This window comes from Hydra viridissima, unplaced genomic scaffold (assembly GCF_058129835.1).
Source record: "Hydra viridissima isolate aposymbiotic clone 2 unplaced genomic scaffold, HvirCarnegie_v1 scaffold_3, whole genome shotgun sequence".
Classification (NCBI taxonomy): domain Eukaryota; kingdom Metazoa; phylum Cnidaria; class Hydrozoa; order Anthoathecata; family Hydridae; genus Hydra; species Hydra viridissima.
Window position 1 is genome coordinate 6,469,352 of NW_028324302.1, and position 25,989 is coordinate 6,495,340.

The window sequence follows — 25,989 nt, forward strand, 5'->3', positions numbered from 1 at the left end:
AAATATTTCGAAGCAAATTTTAGAATTTCGAAGGTAAAAAATCGTTTCGGTATTATTTTCAGAATTTCGAAATCGCAAAAACATTTCGAAGCAAATTTTAGAATTTCGAAGGTAAAAAATCGTTTCGGTATTATTTTCAGAATTTCGAAATCGCAAAAACATTTCGAAGCAAATTTTAGAATTTCGAAGGTAAAAAATCGTTTCGGTAATATTTTTAGAATTTCGAAATCGCAAAAATGTTTCGAAACAAATTTGACAATTTCGAAATGAAAAAATCGTTTCGATGCAAAATTAATTAGTTTGAAATTATTTCGAACTTACCGAAACAAAAATAGAGTTTCGAAAACTTTTTTTTTTATCGAAAATTCAACTTTTGCTTCCGTGAAGAACCTTAGTTTAAAATTAGAACTAACTTAGAACTATTTATTTTTATAAAACCTGTCTGCAAATAGTTTAGGCTAATAGTTGCATATATATATATATATATATATATATATATATATATATATATATATATATATATATATATATATATATATATATATATAATTTTTAATTGGTATTTAGAATTAAGTAAATTTGGTTAATAAGTTTGGTCATTTGTTTTTATAATTTTTTAAAAGGTACTTATTTTCATGTCTGCATTTAGAAATAAGCTCAATATTTTTTATTTAGTAAAGTTTCTTGATCTAAATAAGTAATAATTTCAAAGTTTTTTGTTAACAAAATATACATTTTTGAGATATGTTATTATAGGTAGGCGCAGTTTTTAGAATAGACCAGTTTAATTTAAATTTAATATTTTTTTCTTTTAGTTGCCAAATATATTTTGACAGCATAGTCTCTTTTGAGTACTTTTCATGATTTTTTTTTATTTTTTAATGTAGTTGATGGAACTTCCTGGTCAAATAAATCAATTACTATTTTACAATGCTTACTATATAACTAAAAAAAAAATATTTACAAGTATATTTTATAATTATATAGAAATATGATTTATTTTACTATGGATCCTGCTTAAGTACAACACATTGAAATTTGACTGATAGCATGTTTAATTTGTATAGTAAAGATAAATAAAACTGGAGAAAATGAAGAAAAAGAAAATGTTTATTTAACAAGAATGAAAGTATTGCGAGAAAGAAAAAGATTTAGATTGAAATTAAATAAATCAATAAAATCAGCAGTAGTTTTTAGTAGACGTGGACAAAATGAATTTAACCAATTTGTTTGGAAGAAATAGAAATCGATTTATTAAATTCTTTTGTAGTAAAATTATTATTATTCAAAATACATTACAAATCAATGACAACAAATGCATGGACATTAGTTGAATTAACAAGTAATTTACATAAATTTATTAAAAGCAGCTAAATAAGTTTAAAGATTATGGTAATTGTTGAATGTTTATATACATCAAAATGAATTGGAAAAACCTTTGCAATTGGTTTTGAAAACATCCTTTGTGCGCACACACACACACACACACACACACACACACACACACACACACACACACACACACACACACACACACACACACACACACACACACACACACACACACACACACACACACACACATATATATATATATATATATATATATATATATATATATATATATATATATATATATATATATATATATATGGTTCGTACTGTACCAGGAAAACCTGGAAAATTAGCCAATTTTGGCTAAAGTCATGGAAAACCTAGAAAAGTCAGGGAGTTTTTATTTTTTCTTCAGATAGTCAGGGAATTCTGTTTGAGAAATTTTACAATTAAGCTATTATGTTTCTGTTGGTGCTACCCATTTATTTTGACAATTAAAAAATTCCCTACAGTGTTTCACAGGAAGGCATGTGATCGAACACCTTTATATGACCACACATATTTTATTTTTACAATTTGACTGTGGCTTTTTAACTTTTTTATAAGTTGAATATTTTTTAATACTTAATATTTAGGTTTTCTTGAAGATTATCTGAAACTAAAATTTATGTGCATAATATTTCGATTTTTCTTGAAGATCATCTGAAACTTCTTAGTGTTCATTCTTAGTCATCCTTAATAATAAAATCCATACTAATATGTATAATAAAATCCATACTAACATCCAACTTAATTAATAGCTAAGTTTTATAAGTTTTGTCATTCAAAGCATGTATAATTTTAGCATTTTATAACAATAGTAATTTTAAACATTTTATAAAAACCATTGCAAATCTTGAAAATGGTCAGGGAAATTCATTTGATTTTTCAAAAAAGTCAGGGAGAAGTCAGGGAATTTTACATAAATATTTGGCTACGAACCCTGTATATAAGTACACACACACGCACACACACACACACACACACACATGTGCTGCCAGTTTCTCTTTTCAGAATCGTCAAGAAGTCTTTCTATTTCCTTGTTCTTTAAGAACATTAAGCATTTTCTATTTTCTATGTTCTATTCTGAACATTGAGCACTAATTTTGTAAAATACACTAACACAATTTACATCCAATTTAAGAAATCTATTGCAAGTAATAAGTATTCAAGATTTGAATAATAAATAATGTGGTTTGTTATAAATCATTATACTATATACTAATTCATGTTATGAACTCATGATATATACTAAAAAAATTAGAAAATTTTCTTGTCGGACTTTTTTAGTCACCGCTTTATTATAAACGTTTAGAGAAACCCCGCGGGATCTGAACGGCACAATTTTACGTCACCCTCAGATAAACGAAACAAACTCCAAATTTACGGAGACTGGCCTTAAACTACCTGAGTACGAGTATTCTCGTAGTTAAAAAATATCAAAATCCCGCTAAGTACGAGTATACTCGTAGTTGGCAAATAAATGACGCCAACTTGCTACGAGTATACTCGTAGTTGGCGGCGAATAGGTGAAAATATTGATCTTTTATCGACATTTCAACCGCGAAAATAAAGTTTACCCACCAAGTTACAAATTCCTGGATCCGCGCCTGATGTGGTTTCCAACAAAAAAATAAGCTCACGTTTTGCACAAAAAAATAACACCATGTTTACATCTTGACACATTAACCATCGAGAATGCTGGTTTATTTACATATTTGAACTCCCTTTTGTGTCAATAAAACTTGTGTAGATAAATGTCCAAATATTGCGTAAATAATTTCAAACCAAGATCAATCAGAATTTTTGGGCTTCAAAGGTAGAAAAACATTTTGTTTTAATCCTGAAACAGTCTAGAATATGCTTAACTTTGGGACGTATTGAACTTCTTTTTCGCTTTCTAAAGTGATAACAATCTGGAGGCTGTTGTGATTAATTTTGAATAATGAGTCTAGATTTTTTATTAGCTAAGTCATTTTCAATTTACCAGTTTGAATGTTGCAATTTGTTGTAAAAGATACCTTTAATCAGTTCTCAATTTAATATCTTTTGATAGGATAAGGGAACCCTATCATATTTTATTACCTTTCCTGCAGTCAAAATAGAAGCATAAGCTCATTAATCTTGTAATCTCTGGTACTTTTTCTTAGCTACGATTTCTACATCTTTTCTCAAACCTTACAAAATTACAATTGGTGGCCAAAGTCAGTCCAGTTATTAACTTCTATCAATAACTAACTCATTATTTTTTTACATTTGAAAAAATTTTTAAATCTTTTATTGGATACAAAAATTTAAAAAGCTCACTTTTTATATATTATAAAGTCCGATGAAATTTGTATTGTATAATTTTTTTAAACTCAATAAAAAGTAAAAAAAAGGTTTGTGTGTTGTATTACAGTATTGCATAAACTTGCTTTTATTAGACAAAAGAATGGGGCAAATTCAAAAAGGGTTTGCATTAACCATAGCAATATGTGGCCTTGTTTACCTTATCTCTGGCATAATATCTTCTGTGTGTGGTTGGGTTTTGGCTTCTAAAGTACCAGATGGTTTCTCTATTTCAATCATTTCTGGCTCTTCAGCTGCTTACGTACAGTTTGGAATATACTGGTGGGGCGGATGCTCTGTAAGACTTATCATACACACACACATACATACATACATACATACATACATACATACATACATACATACATACATACATACATACATACATACATACATACATACATACATACATACATACATACATACATACATACATACATACATACATACATACATACATACATACATACATACATACATACATACATACATACATACATACATACATACATACATATATATATATATATATATATATATATATATATATATATATATATATATATACACACACACACTATTGTTTGTCATTATATTATTATTTCTATAAAAAATCAATACTTCTAATACCATTTGGGAGAAAAATTGTTTTTAGATGAAAAATGTTTTAGATTTGCAAATAAAGTTTATTAATTCTTTAGAAATTTTTTTCTCTGCAAATCATAATGAAAGTTCACAAAGACAATCGCATATTCGAAACTTCTATAAACAATTTTAAAAAATTTTTGTCAAGTTAAAATATAGTTTTAAATATGTAAAGCCTTTACTTTTTTACACTTTTTTATATTCATTTAAGCTTTAAAAACTGTTTTAAAATTTAATATATATTCAGCTGTGATTTTAAGCACTCAACTGTTGGGAGAATCAGAATTTTACTTTAAGCACTCTTTTTTTTTCCCTCTATCTGCTGCCAAAAGAACTCACACACACACACAGATATATATATATATATATATATATATATATATATATATATATATATATATATATATATATATATATATATATATATATATATATATATATCTACTGTTATAAGAACATATATATATATATATATATATATATATATATATATATATATATATATATATATATATATATATATATATATATATATATGTTCTTTTTACAGTAGATAGAGGGAAATATTTTTCTTAATGCAGTTTTAATAATTGTTTATAGCTGTTTATTCCTGGAATCCTTGGCATAGTAGCTGCTTGTACAAGAAATATATGTGCAGTAAGTTATCACTTTTTAAATTGATGCATAAAGAAGGACACTTAAAAATGAAATATCTTCATTTTTAGATAACTGGTGCTCTTCTTATACCTATGAAATTTAAATATATGACTTTAAAGTGCTTTATACAGCAACACTAGAATTAATTGAACATAAATTTCTCATTAATGTATCTTTTAATTTAAATTCTTTACTTAAAGCATCTTTTTACCTTCAATTTTATCAACAAAAAATGTTTAATATTTTAGTGGTTTAGATGACAGTAGAAATCAAAAGTATGTTGGCAATTACATTTTCTTGAACAACTCTGTAATAAATGAAGCTTACTCTTTGAAATTTTTAAAAATTATTTGACTTTAAAAATTGAAGAACTCAATTTTTTTTTGATTGAAAAAACTCTTTCAAGTCATCTTACTGCATCAGAACCAAGTATCATAAATGTACATTAATTGCTTCAATGTACTTTTGACCATTATTGTGATTTCCATGAGAAAATCTTTCTTTAAAACTTCAACTCTTCCTTTTTAATTCTTATTATACTGTTATTGCTATTATTCAATCATTCAATTCTTATCTATTTTCTTATTCAATTCTTATCTACACTATGTATTAATGGTTTCTTTGCCAGATGATTTAAAGTAGATTTGCTTTGTAGTTGAGTCTACAGTTTTAATTGGTTTTTAAATCTGTATCAATTTTACACATTTTCTTGAATAAATCTGCTACAGATCAAGCTAAGTTCTTGAATTTTACCAAATATTTGGTAAAATTCAAGAACTTATGCTTTCCTTCTATACATGATTTTGAAATATATAACTTCATTGCACTTAACATAGTGACACTGGAATCACCTGAACAGCTTGCCTTTGTCAAAATCTCATAAGTTTCACAGTTATGTATCTTTTGACTAAGAGTTCTTTACTTGAAGCACCTTTTTATCCTCACTTTCATCATTAAAAAATGTTAAATGTTAATAATTGAATAACTAACAATATCACATTATACTTGAATATCTTTGAAACAAATCAACACGGTTATCATGAAATCCAATATTGCCAACCTAGCTGACCCAAGAATGCCACTTATATGGGGTGATAGTGTACACATCCCAGGGTCACCTGATGCAAATTTTAAAATCTTTTAGGTACGTCTGCGGGAAAAAAATGACTTTGAAGTTACAAAAATGGAAAAAATTTACCTTCATTTTTGACATAGAAAAACTGCTGTAAAATCCATACCATTTGTCATAGACCAATAAAATTTGGAGGCGATGTAGCCTATGTCAATACCAAGATTTGGGTAAAGTTTTATCCCAATCCTTGCAGTATAACAAAAGTTATGGTAGTTTTAGTGTTGATTTTTTGTTGATTTTTTCACTTACAGTGCAAAACTTTTCTGATTATGGCCTATTACAAGCTCCAAGGCCATAATGTGGGTAACACATGTGCTCCAGTTGAATATACCAATAACATTATAAAATAAGAATTTTCATGTTCTTACCAAAATTTTATGTTTTGGGGGTTAAAACTGTTGTTCTTGGTTGAGCCCTATTTACAGCATATGCACCTTTTTCTATATAAAACTTTATATGACAGTGCTATTAGTGCCCCATAAGCATTCTTTTAACTAAACCACTACCTTAGAAGTTAGTTGAGACATTTTAACAGATTTTTTGATGAAAATTATGAAAAATCTTGACATTTTTTACTCTTGTAAATTTGCGCTTATTCTACACATGGATTTAGCCCTGAGGATTTGTGAGCAAAGCAAAGAAATGTGTTGAAAACCTTTTGCATGGGATTTTTAACTGGTCAACATGTATTTTGTGTTGAAAAACCCATTTCATACATAAAATCACCAAAAAATGCCTAGAATTTCCTTAGTGCTTTGTTTCCAAAATCATTATCAAATGTATAAACTGTAAAGTTCAATAAATTTACACTAACAGTGAATTAATTTCTAAAATTGATTCAATTCTATTCATTTCTTGTGATATCTTGACACTCTTTAATTTATTTGATATGACATTTAAAGCAATGGTCAGCTTACTATTCTCAAATGGCACTAAACTTTGAAATAAGATTGGCACAAGTTTTAAATATTTTTTTTGAAATTGACTATAATTCATCAAAATGGTTACTTATGAGCTTAAATTCTCTTCTAACAATTAATATTAATCCACTAAAATGAAGCTGAATGGATGAAAATTCTTAATAATTTTCTAAAGGTGTTTGCTCTGCAAATCCACAAGTCAACTGAACAGCCTTCCTTTGTATTCAGGGTGGGTTTTATCTCTCTTGTATCGTGACCAATGCTGGTGAAAATCTTGATGTGCAGTCTCAACAGCTTGTTCACCGAATTGTCCTAAGGGCAATTGTTTCATGTTTACAAAGTCCTTAATGTGGTGGAATACTGTGTAGATTTTGGGCGTGACACTTCCGAGTTGGATTGCCAAATATGTGGCTTTAAATTGATCAATCTTGAAAGAAAAATCCTTTTCTTGTACTTTTCTAAAGCATGAAGTCACAACCAAATTAAACTTTTTTGAATGTTTCAATGACAGCTCTGCAAGCAAGGTTCTTTGAGTCAATATCACATGAATAACAAGGGTGCATGCTTGAGTGTATTTGAAGTCCACAAATAATGTTGGCAACTTTCATGTCACATGCAATAATCATTGATGAGTGACCAGACCTTTTGAATATTAGAAAAGGTTTCTGGCAAATCTTCAGAGACTGCTACAAGAATTTGTCTTTTCACACTTGTTGCTTTTGCTGCTCTGGAACTCAAAAGTCGCCTTTGAGGTGGTGAGTTCGATTTATCTTGTTCTGTGGAACTCTCAATAGCACTGACACAAAACTTGAGGAAACCTTTGCCTTCATCAATGCCTAATTTAACAAAGTAGCCACCTGGATTGAATGATTTGTCTAACCAGAACAGACAAATATTTGCAATGAATAACAGCATGGGTTGTGTCACAAACTTTGGAATCTGTGGTTTTTAAGTCTGTAAAGTAAAAAACTCCTTAGGTTTTTGACCAGCCATTTGAAAATTGGCATAAAAGTTGGGCTCGACCATCTTCTTGTCTGATGACTGATGAACAGTTTTCACTAATTTTTTGATCCCATTGTTGGAGAGACCAGTGTTAATTTGTACATTGATTAGGTCTTGGGTTGTCAATGTTGATGTGGCAGAATTTAATCTTGCTGCATTTGACCCTATAGAAAATTTGCATTCATTACCTCCAGCAAACAAAAATTACAAAAACTATCATTTTATATTTAATCACTTACAAAATTATAATATTATAATTAATTTTTGCTGACATTGTACCTGGAGTAACAGGGAGTGGATGACCTCCAGATGCTTTTGCCAAACGAATTATGGCTTTTGGAGATGCTAACTTACTTTCAATCACATTGGATGCTATCTGTTCTGCAGCTTTGGCATCTAATGAAGCCAATTTCAGTATATTTTCGCTGAACTTTAGCTGTGAACGACGATGTGGTAATCCCTTACCTAATGGGCTGAGGCAAGTACTGCATCTCACAGCTGGCATTTGATTCACTTTCATTTTTACACAAGGTTCACAAGGCTTTTTCTTGAAACCTAGACTGTCCAATTTTGCAAATCAAGCAATCACACACATGACTACATGTTTTAGCTCTGACTCGGATAGTTTTGAAATCAAACAACTTTGGCAAACAACATCCTTTCCTTCCTCTTTTCATCTTAAGGCAGTTCTGCATGATTAACAAATACCTTGAGGCACACAAGAGTCACACACATCAAGATTTGTCTGGTAAATGCGACAAACTCTTTCAGCCTGAAAAGCAGTCATCTGTCGGCCAGATTTTTGGAGGCAGAGTATGCAGACACACTTTCTGTTCTGCTCATGGTTTCTTGCCTGATTTGGCATCTTAAGGAGCCAGTGGATTGTAGCTGTGTACCTAAGCAAACTTAGCCATAATATGAAATTAAAGAACATGATTGACAAATATTAAGATATCTGGCAATGTTATTTCATTATTAACATTACTAGCGGACTCTGTAATGTCATCATAAGAGATGCCTAGACTTTTTTTGATTGGATTTCAAGATTATGATGTGCTTTAGAATCCTGCCATCTTTGATAGTTTGAATTTAACACACTAACATATACGTCACATTGACTCAAGCAGGTGTATTTCAAATAAATAACATATTGCTGCAAGTAGAGCTACATATTTACCTAAGCAATAGGCTTCAGCCTAACAATTTCTATATTATAAAAATGAAATGCAAATTTTTTACCAAATACAATTTTCAAGTGAAAGGTTTAACAATTTTGGATATTTCTGCAAACGTTTCATTTCAGTGCTACAAAAACAAAGTTTTGTTGTTATATTAAGTTTTTATGATATGTATGTCACAGCATACAAAACCAAAGCAAAAATCAAGTTAATAATGTAGGCTCTTATTCACCTGATGAAGGTTTGACATTGTTAATTCCTCTTATGCAAACCCTTTTTTTTTTTCTAATCGTTGTTAAAACAAAAATGGATCAAGAGCAAAACTAAAACACTTAAAACTTTGAAACTAAATTTAAGTATATCTTATGATAGAGCAGATAAAAATATTCAATTTAAGAATAATAAGCTGACCAGTGCTTTAAATGTCATATCAAATAAATTAAAGAGTGTCAAGATATCACAAGAAATGAATAGAATTGAATCAATTTTAGAAATTAATTCACTGTTAGTGTAAATTTATTGAACTTTACAGTTTATACATTTGATAATGATTTTGGAAACAAAGCACTAAGGAAATTCTAGGCATTTTTTGGTGATTTTATGTATGAAATGGGTTTTTCAACACAAAATACATGTTGACCAGTTAAAAATCCCATGCAAAAGGTTTTCAACACATTTCTTTGCTTTGCTCACAAATCCTCAGGGCTAAATCCATGTGTAGAATAAGCGCAAATTTACAAGAGTAAAAAATGTCAAGATTTTTCATAATTTTCATCAAAAAATCTGTTAAAATGTCTCAACTAACTTCTAAGGTAGTGGTTTAGTTAAAAGAATGCTTATGGGGCACTAATAGCACTGTCATATAAAGTTTTATATAGAAAAAGGTGCATATGCTGTAAATAGGGCTCAACCAAGAACAACAGTTTTAACCCCCAAAACATAAAATTTTGGTAAGAACATGAAAATTCTTATTTTATAATGTTATTGGTATATTCAACTGGAGCACATGTGTTACCCACATTATGGCCTTGGAGCTTGTAATAGGCCATAATCAGAAAAGTTTTGCACTGTAAGTGAAAAAATCAACAAAAAATCAACACTAAAACTACCATAACTTTTGTTATACTGCAAGGATTGGGATAAAACTTTACCCAAATCTTGGTATTGACATAGGCTACATCGCCTCCAAATTTTATTGGTCTATGACAAATGGTATGGATTTTACAGCAGTTTTTCTATGTCAAAAATGAAGGTAAATTTTTTCCATTTTTGTAACTTCAAAGTCATTTTTTTCCCGCAGACGTACCTAAAAGATTTTAAAATTTGCATCAGGTGACCCTGGGATGTGTACACTATCACCCCATATAAGTGGCATTCTTGGGTCAGCTAGGTTGGCAATATTGGATTTCATGATAACCGTGTCAAGCAAACTTCTTAAATATTTTGTCAATTACTTATGATATTATTGAGAGATTGAACCACTTTGATTAAAAAGAGATGTTAAATTACAAAAGTTTTGCCTACATAATAGATAACTTATAGATTAAAGTAAGACGAGGACAAAATGTCAATAAATATTACATCAAAAAATACAATTACTTTTACTGCATGCATTTTTAAAAATATTAAAACTTTTAGCTGAGCAATGGTTTTTATGCCATGAATTTTTAAAATTTTTTGATAGGGTTTAACTGTAAGTTTGGAGATATTCATTTAAGAACTGAATTTTTTTTGATTGAAAAAACTCCTTCACAACTTTTAATCATTGTTTTGAATTAATATCTTTTTGGAATATAATTCCATGGCCAGCATCACACCTCTAATAATGTTTTTGTATCCATTTCCATCGGTTATGTCATCAACTTGATGAGTTGGACCAGAACCATTACAAGTAAAACATCCCCAAACCATTTTATTTCTTCCACCAAGCCTAAAAATTGGAATAAACTTAGATTGGTTGCTTCAGAGTGCTTTTGACTATGGTTGTGAGTTCCTTGATAAATGCTTTTTTTAAAACTCAACTCTTCCTTTTCAATTTATAGCTGATATCAATGGTTTGTTTGCCAGATGTTTTTCAAGTAGATTTGCTGCATTCAAATGACATTTTGTAGTTGAAATACCAAGTTTACCCCAGAATTGGTTTAAAAATCAACAGTTATTAAGGCTGCATTCAATTTTGGGTCAGCTTCTAAATAACAAGCAGTTTGACTTTTTTTTTTTGTTTCTTTTTTCTTTTTTTTTTGAAATCAAACTGGCCAGACTTCTTTGCTCTGTGAACAGATTCTATAAATAAAAAATGCTTCAAAACTCAAAGAATTGCTTGCTTTTTTAGACTAAATGTTTTTGAAATTTTTATATAGGTTTAAATTACTTAGTTTTATCAAAAAAATATTTTTTAACAACTTGTCAATTACAAAAACAAAGGGTTCATCAACATACTTTTGAATATTCAGCTTTTAACAAATGAAATAGCAGTTTGTCTTTTCTTTCTGTCTTTTATTTGCAATCATCCAGACTTCTTTGCTTAGTGAACAGATCCAGTGGAACAAAAATAAATCAAAACATGTTGAATGGTTTGCTTTTTTAGACAAAATATTTTCAGATTTCACTATGTAAGTCTTTCCTGGATATGCTATGTTAGCATGTGATGCCAAATTCATGCACAAATAATGTATTGTTTACTCAAGTTTATCTAAATAAATGTTTAAAAAACTTGTTGATAAAAATACTCTGAAAGGGTCATCAACATACTCTTGAATTATGAGTTTTCTTTTATGTAAGCAAAACTTTTAGTAATTTAGCATCTCATTAAATAAAGTAGTTTAATCTCTTACTAACAGGATAAGAAATAGTTCGTGAATATTTAAATATTATAAATCAAGAGTTTATCTTGATTTTTTGCAGAGTTATTCAACTAAAGATGACCTTTTACATACTTTTAAGAGCTATTGTAACAAGTTATGTTACCACAAATATTTTTGTTTTATGAAGTTACTTTTGCTTAAATGGGGATTCAATTATGAGGGCATAAAATAAAGCACAATTACTGTTCAAAATTATGCTTATCTTAATGTTAATATAAAGATTATATTAAGTCAAATTAACTTTTAAGATAAAATTACCTATTATACTTGTCAGTATTTGATTGATGATTGAATGTTATTTCAAGCCCTGAATTACTTAAATGATATTTCTTACACAAGTGCCTAATATTAACCTTAGCACCTACCTATGAATGTATAAATATAAAATAAATTTAGTGGAAGTTAAAAAGTTTAACTAAACTTCTTTTTACTTTTACGTTTTTTTGTTTCTTTATTTTTGGGTTGTTTTTCTTTTAAGTTAAAATACAGCTTAAATATGCACAATGGCAAATTTATATTTACCCTCAATACATCCACATGTGATTTTTATCTTATTTGTTTTGTTTTTAGATGGTTGCATTTCTGATCTTTAACATTATTGGTATGTTAGCTGCCATTGGATGTACAATATATGTTGCCATAATTATGGTGGTATGGATGCCTATAGCCACACTGAATAAAGAAAATAAATGTCTTACATTACTTAATATTTGTACTTGTTCAAATCCAAGTGAACTTTTCAAGGATGTTTATTCTAGTAAGTTGTAATATAGTTTTAGAGCCTAAAAATATTATTGTTAAACAATGCAATATGATTATGTTGAACAATACAATATGGCTTTTGTTTGTATGCGTGTATGCTAATGTGCTTATATAGCATGTATGAAAAATTTGTCTCAATCTAACATGTTTAATTAGCCTACTAAAGTAGTAGGCTAACTATAATCTATGTTTGTGGAGCATATTGGTCTGAAATATCTTTTACTTCTTTCTAAAAGTAAAAGCTTTTAGTGAAGCATGGCAATTACATCAGAAGCAAGCTGGTAGTAAAAAAAAAAAGGCCCCATCAGGTTGGCATGTTTATCAGATCATTTTTTGAGTATACTCCAACCATTAGATGTTGGAGTATCTTACTATGTTAAAAAATCTAAGTAAAAACCTCTTCAGCATGCATACATACATGCATGCATACATACATACATACATACATACATACATACATACATACATACATACATACATACATACATACATACATACATACATACATACATATATTACATACATACATATTAGGGTGTCCCGTTTTTAGGGTCACATTTTATTTTGACTGCTCCTAGCATTTTTCTGCTGCGTATGTGTGAGAAAATGAGGTCTGTAAAGTTTTAGAGCTCTAACTTTATTTTTGTGACTACACAAGCCACCTTAAGTTTAAAAAATCATGATTTTTGGGTGAAAAAAGCCTATTTTTACAGTGCTTGTGTAGTCACAGTTTGAAAGATACAGGCTAATCTTATGTTGAACCATGTACTATTAACCCTCATTAGTTAGAAAAAAATTGGAAGCAGTTTGAATAAAACCGTTACTTAGGTTTGAAGTGAGTTCAAAGATACGCAGTTGACGCAATTCACCCATTTTTATGCGGTTTGACGCGGTTGACAAAACCAAACAAAATACTGATCTAATCATTATCAAATGGGTCTAAATCGATTTCTGAATCCTTTTCACACCTAATTAGACCAACGAAAATCCAAAATCTGTTATAATATGTTAAAGTTATAAATCATTTTGCTTTCTTGCATTGTCTCAAAAATGTCTGAAACGTTTTAAAAGCAAAAGAATAATTTTATTTTATACCGCTTAACTGAAGGATTACCAAAAGTGCTTCAAAGTAGTGATAGAACACTATTATTGGAACTTTCAGAAACTTTATCTTTTTTATGTGAAAGAAAACTTTATAATTCTTTAAGTGATAGGACACTTTTATAAACTTCTGTATATTATAGTTGTTATTTGACTCCAGTGCAGAGAGTAAACTTAATTGAACAGAATGGCTAAAACCAGAAAAAAGAAAGAAATATTTCTTCTTAAGAGTATAAGTGACAAGTTGAATGACAATCAACTCCCTTCTAACAAAGACATTTTGGAGCATTATTATTTTTTAAAGTTTGAAAATCCTAAGATCAAAGATAACACCCTTCTCTGCTGTGGATTCTCTCATGATTTCAAGCTCATTTGTGAGGAAAATTGTCAGTGTTTGGTTAAAAAGGTCACTGCTATTTATGAAAAAGCTGGAATTCCAACATCCAGAGTGGACAAAGTACAGAAGAAAATGAGTGAATTGCTAGCCAAGCACAAAAAATTGATTTCTCTTCAAAAAAGGCAAAACACTAAAGAAGTAGAAAAAAGAATAATTTTCAAAGACAATATTTTGCCTGTTCTTTTTGATGTTATGACCAGTGATGTGATACAAATATTAGAGAAAGATAAGAAAAGATCTCAGGTAGACAAGGCAGAAGATATCATTTTCATAAATGATCAAAGAAGTTGCAGGAAAATGTACATTGGGAAAAAAGATAAAAGGTACATTTATTCTGCTCAAAGATCTCAACAGGCAAGAGTAAGAATGTCTGGAGCAGATCATGACCAGAGTTATCAGTCTGAGCTGCAGGTTTCATCTTCAAGTGAAACAGAATTATCTTCAGAGGAAACAGACACCTCTAATTCTATAGACTTGAGTAAAGATGAGATAGATCCACAACCATCTACATCTGCTGGCATAGTAGGAGATACTGCCCTTATTTCGAAGGTTAAACATGTAAGCATCAGAGCTCAATCCGATATTTTAAAGCAGGTGGCTAATACAAGTGGACTTTCCAGTAAAGGTATGTCAAAATCCAATTTACACAGAATTGGCAGAATGGTCATACAGGAAACAGCGGAGGAAGCAAGGGAAGCTTTAAGAGCAAAAGCTGGATCAAACATGATTCTTCATTATGATGGAAAGCTAGTCAAAGAGTATACTGATGGAAAGAAACTCAAAAGAGAACGCTTAGCACTGAGTGTAACTTGCGATGGAGAACATTTTTTGCTTGGAGTACCTCCTGTCACTGATTCTACTGGAGCTTGTCATACTGAGAAGATTATTGAGATTTTAGAAGAAAACTCACTCAAAGAAGACATTAAAGGTCTAGTATTTGACACCACTGCGTCAAATACAGGCAAAGAAAAAGGAGTAAATTCCAGGTTAAACATCTATCTTGGAAGACCTGTTATGCATCTTGCTTGCAGACATCATATCTATGAGTGTCATATTAAGAATGTTGCAAAGCTCTTCAACCTCAGGTCCAGATAATCAATTCTTCAAGAAACTGTTGGATGAGTTTTCTCTTATTCAGATTGATCAAAATAAATTTTGCAAATTCAAATATGGAGTAAATCAACAACTTGACAATGCTGCTAGAGTATCCCTAGTAATCATCACAAAGTTATTGGATGAAGACAAAATACCCAGAGGTGATTATTGGGAGCTAGCAGAAATTGTTCAATTCTATTTATCCCCAGAGATTGATCAACTGAGAGTTCGACAACCTGGAGCAATTCATCATGCAAGGTTTATGGCACAGGCTATATATTACATGAAGCTGCAAATTCTGAGCCAAATGACAGATATTGTTTCCACAGCTTCTACAAAAAGAGGAGTTGAAGCCATCTCTGAGTTTGTAGCGTCTCAGACTGTAATTTCTCCAAGACATGACATAGAAGCAATCTGGGAGATGAAGTCATACATGCAGAGCAGACCTAATGTTGCAGCCATATGTCTCGATAGCATTGCAAACCATACATGGTATCTTCATCCAACTTTAATCCCATTTAGTTTATTGGATCCTGGAGTGTCAGATGAGGAAAAGACTGAAATTGCTGAAAGAATCCTGATGATAAATGATTCAAAGAAAAATGTTCCTCTGTCATTTATGTATAAGAAGGTTAATGTATCAGGTTTCATTGACAGAGAAGGAGAGAGGCCCAGGTTGTCTGAGTTTGTTGATTCAGAATCCATTTTGATATTTAACATCTTAAAAATGGATAGCCAGCAGCTTGAATGGATGAAGATTCCACCTAGTATGTGGAACAGATTGTCTGGCTACACAAAGTTCAAGGAATTTATCTCCAACATTCCTGTAACTAATGATGCTGCAGAAAGGAATGTTAAGCTTATACAGGACTTTGTTGATGGAAGCCATAATGAAGAGCTGAGGCAAGATCTTCTCCTAGCAGTGGACCAGAAAAGAAAGGCTGGAAGACCCCAAGGGAGTGGTGGAAAGAAAAGAAAATGTTAATATGTTGTAGAATTAGTGGTTAAAATGTCTAGTATAGTATATAAACAAAATTAAACATATAAGTAGTACTTTTTAACCGATTTTGGATTTTCGTTGGTCTAATTAGGTGTGAAAAGGGTTCAGAAATCGATTTAGACCCATTTGATAATGATTAGATCAGTATTTTGTTTGGTTTTGTCAACCGCGTCAAACCGCATAAAAATGGGTGAATTGCGTCAACTGCGTATCTTTGAACTCACTTCAAACCTAAGTAACGGTTTTATTCAAACTGCTTCCAATTTTTTTCTAACTAATGAGGGTTAATAGTACATGGTTCAACATAAGATTAGCCTGTATCTTTCAAACTGTGACTACACAAGCACTGTAAAAATAGGCTTTTTTCACCCAAAAATCATGATTTTTTAAACTTAAGGTGGCTTGTGTAGTCACAAAAATAAAGTTAGAGCTCTAAAACTTTACAGACCTCATTTTCTCACACATACGCAGCAGAAAAATGCTAGGAGCAGTCAAAATAAAATGTGACCCTAAAAACGGGACACCCTAATACATATATTACATACATACAAACAAACAAACAAACAAACAAACAAACAAACAAACAAACAAAACATACAAGCATACATGGATGCATACACACACTTATACATTTTAAAAGTTCTTTTTAAAGTGAATAATATACAAGCTCTTCTTTTAAAGTGAATGCCCCTTGCAAAGAAATGTCATCTGTTGAGCCTCTTCTTTTGGGAATAGTAATTGGTGTGGCTTTATGTGGATTTGTTGCTTTTATATCTTCTTATGTCAGCTGTTGTGCACTTTGCAACACAGAACAGGTATTTTTTGTCAATAGTAAGTTATCATGGTAACCATTGTGTTTACGGCATTACTGTAAAAGTTGTACATTTCAGATCGATCTAACAATCAACAATATTAAAAGTAAGAACTAATAATTAAATAATTAATAATTTAACGAATCTCTCTATAGGTTTCTGTTGGAATGGTTGTTCAACAGCCTCCAGCTATGGTTTTTATGGCAAACGCTCAGACCAATCAAAGCTATCATCCACAACAGCCCTACTTCTTCAACCAGCATGTGCCTTATGGAGGCGCCCCACCAGTTTACTCACCTGCTCCCGTGGTTTCCTACGATAATTTCTCCTCTAACGATAAGGTGAAATTGATTGACAACCGTATAGTGTAAGCATGAAGATAAATATTTTTATTACACTCATTAAGATTGTGTTTAAATTTTGTTTAAATTTGAAAAAGGTTTTTATTTTTGTCTTGACTTACTTCCTCAAGTTCTCGGTCGTTTCTAAATATTTGTACAATTTCTTATCACTGAATGTCACAAAATGTTTTCTCTCCTCACGTTCTTTATCTTTTTTTTCTAATACTTTTATGCTGGAGAAATTATGAACAGTTATGTATTCAATCAAATGCTGTTTTTTTATATATGTAGTAATATTAACTTTTTGTTTTTTTCTTTTTTGATCTTTCTTTTAAATAAAGAGGTGAAACTGTATTTTTGTTTGACAAAAGTTGTCTTATTTCGGAAAAATCAACCCCTACGTCGTAAAGGCTTTGAAAAAAGGCAACGTAGTCAAATATTCATAACGCTCAAGCCATATAACCATAAATTAACAACCTTCACGTTGGGTAGACTTGGGTCGAATATATCAATTTAACTTTGAGCTGAAATTACCAAGAAATTATTCAATATACACAGAGGCAACAGTGTATCTGTATAGCTAATATATTCAGCTATTTAATGAATGTAATATGACATATTTCAAAACATTAATAACTGAGAAATAGAACAAAATTCACAAGATGGGAATGTGACTCAACCGTCCCGGACCCCGGGGCGTTTGAATCACCTCTAGGGGTCGATTTCATCACGGCAGGTTATTAAAGAATTACTTATTAATAGAACAATAAAGTAAACGAGATCCAATATATGTTTTTATACCCACAAGACAATACAACAAATGAAAAAAATCAGCAAATTCTAAAAAATGTATAAATGTGAATTATTTCACTTAACAATTAACAAAAATATTTCGAAAAGTAAAAATATGAAGAAAATAAAAAAAAACGAGACACTTAACCTCTTTAAGTATTTTTGTATCCAAAAAATAAACTGTGACTCTCTCTTATGACATTTACAAATGAAAAACAATATCTCAAAAAATATCAAAAAAGATAATAAAGAAAATACACAGTCAATCACAAAAACAAAAAACGACATCGAAACCTATAATTTAATAATAAAGATTAACATTGAAATTGGCTCTATTACATTACTTACTAAATAAACAAAAATAAATAACAATAATCCCGTAACATAAAAAATATTTAGAAACTTCTCATCAAAATTACATAAAGTAACAAACCTTTATTCAGATTCACAATTTTTGCAAACATAATAATCGATTTGATGTGCACAATCCTCATGTGTCCAATTTTTGCAGTCCATGCACTGAACCCACTTTTCGTTAGGTTTACTTTTATAGAAAGGCGTCAAACAAATTAAACATAAACATTCGTTGCTATCGTCATCGCTGTCTATATTTTTCCTTACTTTTCTTTTTTTAGCTGCATGTTTTGTTTTGCTTTTATCCATTTTCATGACCTTTTCACGGTTTTCCATTCTGATTTTTTCCTTTCCGGGTGTATCTGTGTACACAGCCGACTTTCTTTTCTTTTTTTCCTCTTGTGCTTTCCTTTCTAGGTGGAGCTTTCAAGAAAGGGCGAACGCTTTCAGGATTAAAAACTGTTGACGTGGACGGTATTGGATCATCTGCAAAATTTTCTAGCCTGTTTTCTGACAATGGTGTCACTTCTGACATTTGTCTATTGTTTGTCGATGGACTGTCTTCTGTAACTGGTCTGTTTTCTAGAATTGGTCTATCTTCTGGCATTGGTCTGTCCGTAACAAATGTTGGCGCAAAATCTAAGTCTGTAAAAACTTGTCTATTATATGGATAAATACCGATACACCTAAACACCTAAGCTTGAATATTAGTAGACGTGAATGCTATTGGTAAAGCTGTTTGAATAATAGATGGTATGTTATGTATCGTCATGGTTTTACCTGGATTATTTCGCATTTAAGCATCACTGGTTGAGTAAACAGCTTTTTTGAATGGGCCAAATACAGAACGGTCCAAAGGCTTCAGTTTGTGTGAGCAATGGGAAAAATAAAACTTCTATTCCATTTTCACTACAATAATCCAATGCCCGAATTGAAATATGTGACAAATTAAATATGTGACAGTTCTCATCTAGCTCCAAAGCCTGAAATAACTTGAAATAACTCAATCCCCGAATTGAAATATTGTGACGAATGATTATCCAAAAGGAGGAGAATTTTTCTGTCTGTTGATGACAATGTGTACTTTTGAAAGTGCTTCAAAAATATCAGGAATTCATCTTCCTGCATCCAGCCACTGCTGTTACCAGCGTCAATACTTCCCACTGGACCGTCTCTTACGAAGCGATCCTGATATCTAACCCGAGAAAATACAAACATAGGGGGTATATAGTTTCCTATTGCATTCACTGTACATGCAACGGTAATCAGATTTCCACGTTCTGCAGAAGTTAAGGCGCCGACCTGACGAGATCCTTTTTCTTCGTCACAATTTTACATGGTTTCTGTACCGTCGTGACACCGGTTTCATCTACGTTGCATGTCTTTTGGTTCAAATTTGCGTTTGTCTAGAACCTTTTCGTAATTTTCAAAGAATAAATTCACATTTGCTTCATTGAAGCTTGTAGCCCTTGCTAAGCTAGTGGGTTGGGCGCATCTTAATGACAATTCCGGATGTCGTTTCATGAAACCGCTGAAGCAATCTTCCCCTGCACATTTGTTTTTTTTCTATTGTAACGGCATATTGAGCTCATATATAGATGCCATTTCTTATGCCAGTCTTCTTATTTCCCGCGGCGAAAATCCGTAATATATATCAGATGTCTTCAATATATAATTCTTCATAGAAATTTCGTGGTCAGCAGTAAAAACTTTGTTCCATGCTTGGTAACCAACATTTAGAGGTTCGTTTGATGTTTTTCTTTTTAATATATATCTCCGTAATGACGTATAGCACAAACCTTGGTTTTGTGCAGCTTATTAGAAACTCCCTCTTTGACTACATCACTGTAGGCAGATTCGTACGAAGATTGGGGTTTGGCTACCCCTATCTGTTCTTTTTATGCGGTTTCGGGGCATCCTGAAGTAGAAAAAATCCTTATTAGTTTATAACAATAAATTTAATATGTATTCAATGAGTTTTTTTGGACATTTTCTGTGCTCTTGTCAACATTTACTAAATATTGTATAAAAAAAACTTAAAATATGAAACCTGTATACTTTGTTACCTACAAGTAAAATACAGAGGTACGAACCACAACGAACATAAAAAATATTTATTTTGTCAGTTCGAATGCAAATGAACCATAACAAATATCAAAAATGATATCCTGGGGTCGGTTGTATCGGTTCAGTTGACACCGGGATTTTGTGTCGTTCATTGATACAACCGCCCCGGTAGGTTCATTTTCGTTTGACATTATATATTTTTTATTTAATCGTGGTAAAGATTATCTAAATTCACACTAAATTACGTAAAAATAACAATATTTTGAAATTACCAAAACAGAATGCACTCACCTGACACAGAAATTGTATTATTGTCTTCCAAATACGGTGTAAAAATGTTAGTTTTACATAAATAAACACCATGCACCATAGAATACGCGAACGACTCGTGCGCCGGTGGCAAACAAACTTAAGCAACAGTGGACATCGATTGTAGGTAAAAATCATCGAATATGGCGGCGTCCTATCTATAGTATGTACAGAGATATTCACACTGATACAACCGATAAAGTGTAATGAAAAAAATATCAACAAATCGTTGAAAATGTTATCAAATAAGATTATTTAATTTTTTATCAATTGGAAGTGAAAAATCATGAAAAAGTACAAAATTTTTACTTATTTAAAAAGTTTTTAAAAATAAGTACATAATAAGTTTTTATAATACATAAGTACATAATAAGTTTTAACTGGACTGACGTCATCTGTCGTAGTGAGTAGAAAATACCTTCGAGAATATTAAGACATTTTATTGAACCAAAAACACACCCATCCAAAAATGGTCCCAACCTCAATTTTGAGGACCAAAAAACGACCGATGGGGCATTAATCTGCAAGGTCTCAGATATCACCAGATGAAAAAATTAAAATCTAATCTCTATAGCCAAAGGAGAAAAACACATTTAAAGTTTATAGCATTTTGCGCAACTCATCGCACTTGGAGCCCCGTCGTAAATCTATTTTGTTTTTTTTTTCACTTTTGGGTTATGGATTTTTTAAAAAATATCAAAAATTTTTCACATATATGTATTGGCTATAACCTGACAAAAAATCAGCTCTTTAACACTTGTGGTTTGTGTACAGGGACCTAAAGCATAGGGTATGGCACTAAAAGCCTCTTTAAAAAGAGACAACGGATGCTTAACGTTTTTATTCTAACCTTATTATCGACTAAGGAAGTTTCAAAGTTTAATAGAATGAAGCCTTGGCATTTATCTTTCAGGCAAAAAAAATAGAAGCAAGATATCTTTTATCTGTGCAAAGATATAGCTCTTATAGTAGGAATCTCGCCTTTGAAAAAACGGCCGAAATATAGCAACTTTTTGTGGTTTTTATGCTTTTTAAAGATTCAAAGTTACATCAAATAACTAATTTAGTAACAACATTATGTGACTAGTGGATATGGGATTCTATGGTTGTTAGACTTCACATTTGTGTGTGCTTTGTCTGCAAAAAGAGTGCTATTTTTGTCCAAGTTTGTATAAAATATTGGGAAGAAAACACATTGTTAGAGGCATTTTTTCTAATTATTCTGAATTTAAAACACATAAAAACCTCTTTGCATTTTAGTTGTTAAACCCACAGGTTTGCTTTGTTGTTTTTGTTTAAAATGAGTGAACAAATATTGGAAATACACACAATAATGGCAACTTTTTTTAATTTTAAAAAGAAATATATCTTTACTGAAATAGGTTTTAACAAGATATCAAACATATGAAAATCCCATTTAAACTTGATCTCCTATTGTAAAAACACATACAAACATGAAATGATTTCCTTTAAAAAAAAATTATGGTGGTGTTGTGATGTTTATTACTTTTTCTTCAAATTGCTGTTGAGATTTTTTTATTTAGTGCTTGCAAAATAAGATATATACTTCTGATTAATTTGTTGTAAACTTATGATATTTTATGAAAATATAAATAAATTGATACAGTGTATAATATAAACAAAAATTTTAGACAAGAACGAAATTCTAGAAATCACTGTTTAACTGTTTAAAAAAAAAAGAATCATTTTAAAAATTTAATTTAAAGATGCTTGCTGTTATAATCAATAACACATTTCAGTAACTGGCCTCCATAACGAGGGTGATCAGGGTTTCTTTTGTACCTAGCCCATTGAGCACTGAAGATTGAATGTAAGGCTTCTGTTGATTGCTCACTAAAAATGCCCAATGCTGTACCCTTTAGAGCAATAAACTGAGGAACATGGTAGAACACTGCATGGGCTTTTGGGGTGACTGAAACTGGGAGTTGAAGATATGAGTTTTTAAAGTCTTTGATATGTTGAACATATTCAGTATTTAATGTCCTTCCAAAACAGGAGCTAACAACACTCTTAAAATGTTGGAATGTTTTCACAAAACCAAGCATATGGTCTGCCTTTTCTCTTTCAATAATTTTTCGCAAAACATCCGTATTCTTCCAAAGCTTATGACAATCATTCCCAACAAACTCTCCACCATGATGAGGTTGTAATTTCATTTTGAGAAGTAATGGCCCATCTTTGCCTTTAGGCTATATCTTTTGCATTGATTTGTAAAGATGATTTACAATTCCAAGGAGACGGTGAAGTTCCATTGGGGGAATAAACTCAATAACTTGTTTGACATCTTCTTGGTCAAACAATGGGTTAGGAACAACATTATGAAAATCCTTTGCACACATTTTTCCATTCTCTTTCTCAATGAATGCTTTGCATTGCATCCTCATGGATTTGAAGTTTCTTGGAGTTCCCTGTTCTCTGAGGTCACTAAATTTAATACCACACCAACAGCAAGGATGTTTGCTTGAGTGAGACTGAATACCACAGATGATATTGGCTAACTTCATGTCAAATGCAATAAAGAAAGGCGCATCAATTTTCTCAAATAAACTTAGCTAGAAATAACAAGTAGCTGACGCTTGGCACTTGTTTCTTTCCCATGTTCTACAGCCAGTAATCTTTTGTCATTTGAGGCTGAACTTGTTTTGACATTTTGACATCCACCATTGGAGATAACACTCAAGCTGAATTTGAGGAATGTTCCTCCACCATCAATACCTAGTTTGATGAGAATCGGTGAAGTGATTGCTCTAACTCTGAGAATTGTGTTATAAAAATCCCCTAAACTCTTGCAGTGAACAACCTTTGCCAAATAATCAGTTTTTGTTGATGGCCTTGTAAGTGAGATTTTGGAAAGTTTGAATAAACTTTCAACTTTTCGACCAGCCATTGTAAAATTTTCCCTTAATTTTGTTTCAACAATTTTTGAATTTGTAGTCTTGTTTAATGTTATAGCCAGTTCTTGCATCTTTTTATTGGAAAGACCAGTATTGATTTGAACTTGAACCATGTCTAAAGTATTTAGAGAAGTTCTTGATATGCACTGAACTCTGGAGGGACCTGGAGTGATTGTTAAAGCTCTACCTCTTTCTCTGCTCAACCTAACAGTGCCCTGTGGAGAAAATACCTTTTGAGTTATTACAGAGGACGCAATTTTTTCAGCAGTTCTGGAATCAGTTGCTAACATTTTCTTTAAGTTTTCAAACTTGGTGGCTTGTGAACAATTATGTGTTATTCCTTTCCTCTTTTGACTGCACTGAGACAGTTTGAGCATAGTTTATCAAAGCTACTTGATGGTTCTTTCAAATCTTGATCGGTTGAAAAAGTGAGCTTTGTAGAATGTCCTTTTAGTTGGCCAACTTGGTAAATTAAACAATTACAAGAATCAAATCCTCTGGTCTGTGGTCTAATAATCACTTTGTTAAAGTCATGTAGTTTGGGAAGAGGCAAGTTTCTATCGCCTTTCCCATGCTTTTGTACCATTGCTCTGCAGGAATTGCATATCCGATGGAACTCTATCATCCTTAAAATCAATGGAATTTCCAGAAAAAATACCCAGTATTCTTTTCTTGTTGAAATTAGAAATATGTCTGTCACATTTTGAAAAACAAAAGAAGCATACAGATTGCCGACAATCTTGATGAGTTTTTCTTTTATATGGCTTTTCAGTGCTTAAAAAACTGATGTTTGAAAAAAAAAACTCAGTACAAGCTTGTGTTGATAAAAAATCTTTTTAGTTGTTTAGCCTGTTGACTGCTTAAATGTAATTACTTAATATTGTGGCTTTTCCCGGAAATAAGAAACATTTGTTTACACATATTTAAATAGTCGAAAAAAACTCGGCCAAAGCAATGAAAGAATTTAGGAGATACTTCAATGCAAGAAAAAAAAAGCACAACAAGGTTATACATATTTGATTTAAATAAAAAAAACTTGATTCTAGCATTAACTTTGAAATTTTTTTATAAATTACCAATTTATTTTTAATTTACAATTCTAAAGTAATTTTTACAATATGAAAAAAAAAATTTATTATATCTAATATTTGTTCACTCATTTTAAACAAAAACAACAAAGCAAACCTGTGGGTTTAACAACTAAAATGCAAAGAGGTTTTTATGTGTTTTAAATTCAGAATAATTAGAAAAAATGCCTCTAACAATGTGTTTTCTTCCCAATATTTTATACAAACTTGGACAAAAATAGCACTCTTTTTGCAGACAAAGCACACACAAATGTGAAGTCTAACAACCATAGAATCCCATATCCACTAGTCACATAATGTTGTTACTAAATTAGTTATTTGATGTAACTTTGAATCTTTAAAAAGCATAAAAACCACAAAAAGTTGCTATATTTCGGCCGTTTTTTCAAAGGCGAGATTCCTACTATAAGAGCTATATCTTTGCACAGATAAAAGATATCTTGCTTCTATTTTTTTTGCCTGAAAGATAAATGCCAAGGCTTCATTCTATTAAACTTTGAAACTTCCTTAGTCGATAATAAGGTTAGAATAAAAACGTTAAGCATCCGTTGTCTCTTTTTAAAGAGGCTTTTAGTGCCATACCCTATGCTTTAGGTCCCTGTACACAAACCACAAGTGTTAAAGAGCTGATTTTTTGTCAGGTTATAGCCAATACATATATGTGAAAAATTTTTGATATTTTTTAAAAAATCCATAACCCAAAAGTGAAAAAAAAACAAAATAGATTTACGACGGGGCTCCAAGTGCGATGAGTTGCGCAAAATGCTATAAACATTAAATGTGTTTTTCTCCTTTGGCTATAGAGATTAGATTTTAATTTTTTCATCTGGTGATATCTGAGACCTTGCAGATT

The 25,989-nt window shown here is 31.0% G+C and overlaps 1 protein-coding gene across 1 annotated transcript; it reads left to right on the top strand.

The window, feature by feature from the left end:
- The first annotated feature begins 2,836 nt into the window (after window positions 1-2,836).
- LOC149890770 (uncharacterized) lies at window positions 2,837-17,981 on the top strand. Its single transcript, XM_090082158.1, has 6 exons — window positions 2,837-3,193; window positions 3,801-4,003; window positions 4,951-5,007; window positions 12,674-12,860; window positions 17,140-17,273; window positions 17,426-17,981. Exons 2-6 carry the CDS (start codon window positions 3,809-3,811, stop codon window positions 17,639-17,641), a joined length of 789 nt encoding a protein of 262 aa, XP_089938284.1. The 5' UTR covers window positions 2,837-3,193; window positions 3,801-3,808; the 3' UTR covers window positions 17,642-17,981.
- The last annotated feature ends 8,008 nt before the right edge of the window (window positions 17,982-25,989 follow it).

What these genes read in the sequence shown, in the direction of transcription:
- LOC149890770 (XM_090082158.1), top strand. Translation starts at nt 3,809, where the DNA reads ATGGGGCAAATTCAAAAAGGGTTTGCATTAACCATAGCAATATGTGGC. An exon ending in ACTGGTGGGGCGGATGCTCT is followed by an intron (nt 4,004 to 4,950) that starts GTAAGACTTATC and finishes AATTGTTTATAG; the next exon opens with CTGTTTATTCCTGGAATCCT. An exon ending in TTTCAAGGATGTTTATTCTA is followed by an intron (nt 12,861 to 17,139) that starts GTAAGTTGTAAT and finishes CTTCTTTTAAAG; the next exon opens with TGAATGCCCCTTGCAAAGAA.